General features: G+C 28.2%; 3 protein-coding genes across 3 annotated transcripts in view; all 3 read right to left on the reverse strand.

The window, feature by feature from the left end:
• The window catches only part of LOC101493350 (DEAD-box ATP-dependent RNA helicase 21), a 5,734-nt gene extending 5,340 nt beyond the window's left edge, over nucleotides 1–394 (reverse strand). Inside the window, exon 1 of the mRNA XM_073370626.1 lies at nucleotides 2–394. Within this exon, the coding sequence (XP_073226727.1) occupies nucleotides 2–244 (243 nt within the window). The 5' untranslated portion in view covers nucleotides 245–394. The remainder of the gene's footprint in view (nucleotide 1) is intronic.
• A 2,162-nt stretch (nucleotides 395–2,556) lies between these two features.
• Nucleotides 2,557–4,926, reverse strand: LOC101493669 (U-box domain-containing protein 52-like). The gene is made up of 4 exons (XM_004507526.4): nucleotides 4,329–4,926; nucleotides 3,489–3,607; nucleotides 3,255–3,370; nucleotides 2,557–2,964 (listed from the first exon to the last, which is right to left on the reverse strand). The coding sequence occupies exons 1-4, from the start codon at nucleotides 4,765–4,767 to the stop codon at nucleotides 2,706–2,708; spliced, it is 933 nt and encodes a 310-aa protein (XP_004507583.1). The 5' UTR covers nucleotides 4,768–4,926; the 3' UTR covers nucleotides 2,557–2,705.
• Nucleotides 4,927–6,821: 1,895 nt separating this feature from the next.
• On the reverse strand, nucleotides 6,822–7,960 carry LOC101493987 (U-box domain-containing protein 35-like). Its single transcript, XM_004507527.4, has 4 exons — nucleotides 7,816–7,960; nucleotides 7,618–7,742; nucleotides 7,425–7,540; nucleotides 6,822–7,326 (listed from the first exon to the last, which is right to left on the reverse strand). Exons 1-4 carry the CDS (start codon nucleotides 7,916–7,918, stop codon nucleotides 7,092–7,094), a joined length of 579 nt encoding a protein of 192 aa, XP_004507584.1. The 5' UTR covers nucleotides 7,919–7,960; the 3' UTR covers nucleotides 6,822–7,091.
• Between the last annotated feature and the right edge of the window lie 6 nt (nucleotides 7,961–7,966).

Raw genomic sequence — 7,966 nt, forward strand, 5'->3', positions numbered from 1 at the left:
CTCTGTCTCTGTAACCATCCCTATCCCTATCTCTGTCGCGGTCACGGTCACGGTCACGGTCGCGGTCTCGGCGGTCGGAATCGGAGGGACGGTTGTTAGTGGAAAGAAGTAGTTCCTCCTGGTTGCGCTTGTGATCGGCGACTTGATCTTGGCGGCGTTGAAGAGCTAAGTGTTCGCGCTGGGCTTTGGTGAGGAAGACTGGTTTGGTTATAGTGGCGGCCAATTCATCGGTAGGTCGTTTCATGGTATTGGAAAGCGAGATCGCTTGGTTAATTGCAGGAGGGGAGAGGAGAAGGAGGATCGTGTCGATAGATAGAATAGAAAGAGAGAGGGGATGCACGCAAGAATTACAAAAACACTAACTAACTAGTAACACTTTGACGTGTCCAGATACTTCTTTTTGTAACTTCATTTTGCAAAACCCTATAAACTCCATCGACTCGTCACGGACACTGTCTACTCATTAGGCCAAGGCCCAATTTATATCCAATTAGAGAATCAGTTCATTTTGCACCCCCAACTTGTTTCTAATCCACTTCCTAATAATGTATGAATATTTTTATGAGGTTATACGTTTCAAAAACTTCATTTTATAGGGCATTCTGAGGAGCACCTTTACCTTTAATAACGGATCTATTGGTACTAATATTTAAAAATTATTGAAAATTTTAATACAATCAACAATATCTTTTTTGAAATAATAATTTATAATTCTTCTCATTTTTATGAATAAGAAATAGTGATATGATTAATATTAATTCGACATAAAATATATATTAAATTTTTTTATTTTATTAAATTAATATAATTTAAATCATTATTTCAATAATAAAAATAAATATAATTATTAATATTTACTTTTAAGAGATGACATATGTCATTATTAAAGTTTTATATAATTTTTAAAATTGATTCAAAATTTTCCCCTCAGAACTAACTTTCAAAATATATGTTCATAGAACCTAGCTTTACAAATGCAAATCAAATTGCAATTATTTTCACAATTCTATTAGGATTAATAAAAAGTTTTGTTCATTCTTACACTTTTAAATTAAAAATTGTTTTTTAGTTTTTGAAAACTGTTTTTTTTTAAATTAAAAATTATATTTGTCAACTCCAATTTTTGACTAGAGAGTTAAAAAAATGAAAAGTAAAATACAATTTATCTGTTTTGCTTTTTTAGTTTTAAAAAGTATAATATTAAAAATTATTTTACAAAACAGTTTTTAAAAATAAGTAATTTAAACAAATTTTGAAATATTAAAATAGAAGTTTTGAAATATAAATTAAACAAACCCTTAGGACTTGTTTGATTGTGTTTTACTTTTTAATTTTTGAAAACTATTTTATAAATAAATTTTAGAAAACTGTTTTTAAAAAAAAAATAAAAAAATATATATTTGGCAATTCCAATTTTTAAAACAGTTTTTGATTAGAGAGTTAAAAAAACTGAAAAATAAAAAGTAAAATATAATTTATATATTTTGCTTTTTTAGTTTTAAAAAACATAATATTAAAAATAGTTTTACAAAACAGTTTTTAATAATAAGTAATCCAAACAAATTTTTTAATTTTAAAATACTAAAATAGAGTTTTTAAAATATAAATCAAACATACCCTTATTCTTTTTTATTTTCTTATACGCCATAGTACTATTTTGCTTTGATCTCATTTACCGCATCCCCACAAAACTCTTGTTTTTTTAACGAATTTGAGTCACATGAAAGTTTAATTCTTTGATTAATTATGGGAGGAGGGGCAATGATTGAGGGTGAAAGGAAGGGGTTGTAGGGGACGAGGCAGAGTACATACGTGCAAAGGGAAATGGAAGACAAAACTTTCAGACATAATATATTAGAAAAACATGAGGTCCAAATATAAATTAAAAATCCGACTATTTTGTTTGGGTTTCTTTGCACCAAGGTATTCTGATTACGTATAACATAAACAAGATCCCATGTGATTACATTTATTCATTACTTCCTTAATCTTAAAAAGATTGTATCATAAATAAAAGATAAAATATTATTTTTATTAAATTATTCTTATTAAATGTTGATGTATTATTAATATTATAAATATATTATAAAAGATATTACATTGAAAATGATACAAATAATATTAATTAAATATTACAATTAAAAAAACAAATTGAAAATTAAAAACAATCATTCATTTTAAAACAAATAGTTTTTATAATAAGTAAGTTATTTTGAAACTCAAGGAGTATATTATTGCTGGTTACACTAAAAACATATATACAATTGAAAAACAACACGTGAATGGATAATTTTCATATAGAGTAGAGTTGTTGTTGATGTTGCTATTGTAAGTAATAATAATGATAAAATATAATAATAATAATAATAATAATAATATTATTATTATTATAATTATTATTATTATTATTATTATTATTGTTATTATTTTCAAATAAATAGGCTAGCTACCTTAGTATTTTGTATGGTATGAGATAAATGGTGAGACGAGACTAATAAAAAATTATAACGAAAGTATAGTGATGGTTAAGGTTGAAAAATCCAATACAAAGGTAAATAAATATACACAATAATATTGTTGATCCTAATGCAAATGTATTTGGTCTACTCTTCAGGAGTTGAGTGTGATTATTTTTTTTTCTTGACTGTTCTATTTGGTGTCTAATTTATCATCAAGTTATATTGTACATATTTGACTTTATTTATTCATGATAATACAAATTTGGTCCTAAATAACCATAATGGATTCGGCAACAAACGTTTGATTGGAACAAAATCGCGATATTCATCAATTTCATTTGACATTTTTGAAGTAATGTTGTCTTTGAAGTGTTCTGAAGTACAATAATTAATCATCTGGTCGATCACTTCTTTTCCTTCGCATATAATTTTGACATCACAATTTTCTTGTATAGTTTTTAACACCTTGTCCGCAATGGAAGTTTGTCTTCTAGACCTGAGTTTTCTACTCATCCAAATAGTATAACGTTTAGAAAATATTATTGTTATTAATTTAAGGTGAGACTTATGTGGCATTTGAAAAATTATAGATAAATTATCTAAATCAATTAAAATTAGTCACATTTACTCCTCCACTAACTATACAAAGAAGGTGTGATTGATTTTAACTATATGAAGAAGGTGTGATTGATTTTAATTGATTGTGAACATCTTATTTACAATTTTTCAAAAATAACCTACAATTTATCATAATTTAATTTAATTAGTGTCACATATGAGTTGTAGACATGGTACCTTAGATTAGATTGGTTAGTTCCAATCACCAATTTCCTTATATTTAGATTCGCAACAAGATCTACAATGGCTTTAGCAACATTATCACCCTCAACAAGCATCATCTCTACCTTAACCTGTATGTTTAGCATTGTTACTAGTATTAAAATCTACTAAGTCAATACATAAAGATTTAATTACGATTCCAAAGAACTCATTTGATAAATAGTATTTTCCAATAAAGGATTGAGTTACCTTTGATTCAACACATAGGTTAATGAACTTCTGAATGAGCAATTTCCTCTTGTTTTTCTTTTGGGTCAAGTAGATATCAACATGCTCAAGATTTACATGACACCTTGGAATTTTTCCCACTATTGTTAAACACATTCAAGATAGCTATTATAAATTTCCAAACAAATTAATATATTGCTTAAGTAGTGCTTCATTAAAATATACTCAAACCAGTGACACCATGACCATGCCACTGTTCACCCATGAAAAACTTGCTTTAAAGCATCTTTTGTAATTTCAATGGAAGAGATAATAATTTGATTGAATAGTTTCTTGAGAAAACGTATAAACAATATCTCAAATCACATATTAACTTAACTTTTTTTTTTTGACATCATTTCTAAACAAAATAACTCAAATACCTCTAATTTAGTATTTAAATTTAATATGATATTTAACATAAAAATATCGACATTTTTTATTAAACTAAAACTTAAGAACTAAAAACTTTGTTTTTTTTAACTCTTAAAAAAACATTTTTACTCTCTTTTTCGAGCATTATTTTACAAAATAGAAAATATGCAATTAAAGAGCAAAGGCGCGCCAGAGATTTTAAAGTATCTAGATAGCAGGTCCAATTAAATTATTAATATCTATTTTTTTTAATTTTTTTTTACATTTTGTTACAGATGGAGTAGAAAATAAAATTAGGACATCAATAACTTTGTTTAGAAAAGTAAAATACTTGAGTTTTTAAAAATCATATTAAAGAGGCTCCTAATCTTTGGTATTTTTTTGTGTGAATCAAACTTCGGAACAAGCTAGGAATTGAGGGCAATGAATCTCAAATTTAACACTTACATGGAGTTGGAATTAGCTTGACTTGAGGAAAAACGTGTATTAGAGAGAGTTTAGTATAAGGTGTGACAACATGTTTCAAGGCCCACGAAAGAGCTTCCATGCTTGATGAACCACCACCATCAATATCTACTCCTACTGCCACATAAACAACATCATCTAATATTATTTTCTCCTCGTTATTATTGATATCAAGAGAGAACACGGTACTACTCTCACACTCTTCTTCTTCTCTTATTGAATCCAATCGCTCCTTCCAATTCAGATTTATCTCAAACAGATCCTCTGAATCTCCACCGTCTGATCCTGTGCTGCTCAAATTGTAATCAAACATTTCACTTTTCTTAAACTCAATTAAACCGCAAACACAACTACTGGAATTACTAATTTCTTCATCATCGTAGTGCAAACACTCATCATCAATATCATGCTTCGTTTCCATGATATTCAATTTAATTGTATCTTTTAGTTTAATTCTGTGATTTTGACCGAAAGCTTTATCACTTAATGCTTAATTGGTATTTTAGATCAAAAATCGAAGGCAGGCACAAAAATATAAAAGGAAAGATTAAAATGTGTATATATGTTGTTATTATTATGATGTGCAATAAACGGCGTGTTCGTTATATTCTACGTTTCTTGGCTGAGAAGATTCCAAGTCAACTCAATAGTATTACGCAAACTTTAAGCAAGAAAATTGTATTCATGGAAAATAAAATCCTTGGTAGTATTTATTACTATATCTTGACATTTTCCTTGTACGGCTTAAAATTAATTTGGATTAACTGAATATCACATTATTAAATTTGATTAAATATAATTAATTTTGTAACAGGTCTATATGTGGTTATTATTCTTAAATTTAAGTGGATATTTTTCAGTACCAACATTCATCTTTTTTGAAGCAGCCTCAAAGAACCATTGGTAATGTTGAACCCAATTCACCATCGAGGCAAAGTAAATCTTGCAACGATAAAGACATTTTAGTTCTAGAGAGCTATACGGGCCAGAGATTATCAGGCCATATTTGTGTACTAGCAACTCATGCTATATAGCATAATTTTGCGTTAACATCCTCCAACGCCACTTTGATAATAAATAAATATTTAAAAGCTCGACTTTCTTTATCCACAAACCACCACTCTTTTTATGTAGACAAATCTCATTCCAACAAACCCAATTGATTTTTTTTTGTTAATGATTGTTGCTACTTTTTGTGTTTCTTCTCTTGAAGTATAGGTTATAGTTTAGGCTAACCAATCTGAAATATTTTTTTCTATACTATTTTGGATGTTGAACCATAAAGGAAACATGAACCAAATTTGTTGCATCATGTGCAGTAACAAAATGTATAATTGAGGACTTTCTCTTTGAGATTACATTCTCTAAAATGTCATGTTAGACCTATAAATGATTTATATCATATAAGTAAATTAAAATCAAATTTTATAAGATTCAACATGTTAAAGATGTTAATATAAAATATGTTTTAAGTAGGATAATATATTGTAATTCAAAGGATAAAGTAGACATTAAAAATGCATGTGACAAGTAATAAGTCATTCTACGTAAGAATTAATCTCGACAAATAAGATGTTAAGGTAAAATAAAATTTTTAAGTAGACTAATAACTTATAACATATTCTGAAAAAGGTAGAATAATATTTTTAAAGAAACTAAAAACTATTTGATTTATTTAAAGTCTGATTTCACTCAATCTATTGGTACGTGCATCTAATTTCACTCAATCTATTAGTACATGCATCTAATTCATGCTAGTAAAGCAATTCATCCGAAATGAAATATAAACAAAAATGTAATTGAAAAATTGATATATCTGATTAAAAATTAAGACAAAATACATTAAATTTACAATTATCATTTTTATTTATATTTCATTTTAGAGCAGTAATAATGAATCAGTAGCATTTGTATCATTCTAGCCAAGCATTCATCTTGGGCAAACAAAGTTGCAAAAACCAGTCATTGACTGACTTAAGTTTTAATTAGATTATTGAGAACTATATGATGTGTCTCCAGGTATCTATCTATGTATAATTAATAGTATTGATCAAGTCAAGTTAGCACCTCAAACAGAATATGCCTTTTTTGTGGGGCCACACATCCCATGAAAGTCAAGTTACATATGCTTAGTTTAAATATAAAAATTATTTTTTGATATGTTTGCTAATATTTAAGGGATGATTATTACAAAACACTTCACCCTTTAGAGATATTTAAACACTAATAATAAATTAATATTTTCTTTAATTTTTTAAGTCTTTAACAATTCATTGATAAGTGAAATTTCCTTTCATCTCGATATAACGAAGACTACAATGTAGTATTGGCCAATACGATGAAGCTAACAATATCGCGACAACCAGAAAACGAAAGGCAAAAACACAAAGCACATAAAATTCAACCACATATACGCGTTGAATTTTGAAGTACTCTAGCTCTCGTACAAGATAACAGTTTGTACACATTCAAGAATAATGAACCTGAGTTTGCGGTTTTTATTAATATTTGGTACAAACATTAGCAAATCCAATGCCAAAGCGAACTGTATACACTATATTATAAGAAAACTGTACAAATTCTCTCTGGTTTTAGAAACTGAAATTTCATGACCACTATAGGGATCTAAAAAATAATCCATTATTACAATACTAGACAAATTAAGAATTTGATCACAGAGCTATATATATGCATATCCTTTAGCTCTGGTTTGCAATTGAGTAACAGAATGAATAATTAATGTAGTCATTTAAACTTGGGCTTGAAACAAATACATAAAACTGAATCATTATTTTCTTTTGTGTTGATGATATTAGCAGAGGTAGTAGTGATTATCTGATTCTGAGGAGAAGGTGATGACATCATCTGATCATTTACTTCCTTCCCTTCACATATAATTCTGACGTTGCAACTTTGTGGTACATTCTGCATTATCTCATCTGCCACACTACATTTTCCTAATTTCCTTGATCTTAATTTTCTGTTCATTAGATGATCCATTATATTATTATCTAATTAATTAAGTAGTACTCAAATGATTTAATGTGAAATTAATGCTAGGTTAATGAATGAATGTACCTTAGATGAGATTTGTTTGCTCCAATGACTAAATTAGTAATTTGAAGAATGGGAATTAGGTCAAGGATGGCCTTTGCAACAAAATCACTCTCTATTAGGATGGTGTCCACCTTAACCTGTTTAATCAATTTGAAATAATAGAAGATCAATTATTAATAGTGGTTTATGTTGGATAATTTATAATTAGTACTACCTTGGAAATAGAGCAAGAATGAATGAACTTGTGAAGGAGTAGTCTCCTCTTGGCTCTTTCTTGTGCCATATAACTCTCCACTTGCTCAGCGCTCACTTGATTCCTTGGAACCATTCCTACTCCCACTGTAAATTAATTAATCAATTAATCTCAAGAGTAATTAAATAGATGAAAGGGAAGTAATTAAGAAGAAGTTACATGGATGTGGAATGTGTTTGATTTCGGGGAAAACATGTATGAGATAGAGAATGGTGGTGTGAGTAGTAATCAAGTTGTTGAGTGTCCATGATAGAGCTTCCATGCTTGTATCGCTCTTACCAACTGCCACATAAATACAGTACTCTTCCGA

The sequence above is a fragment of the Cicer arietinum genome, chromosome 7 (genome assembly GCF_000331145.2).
Source record: "Cicer arietinum cultivar CDC Frontier isolate Library 1 chromosome 7, Cicar.CDCFrontier_v2.0, whole genome shotgun sequence".
NCBI lineage: Eukaryota > Viridiplantae > Streptophyta > Magnoliopsida > Fabales > Fabaceae > Cicer > Cicer arietinum.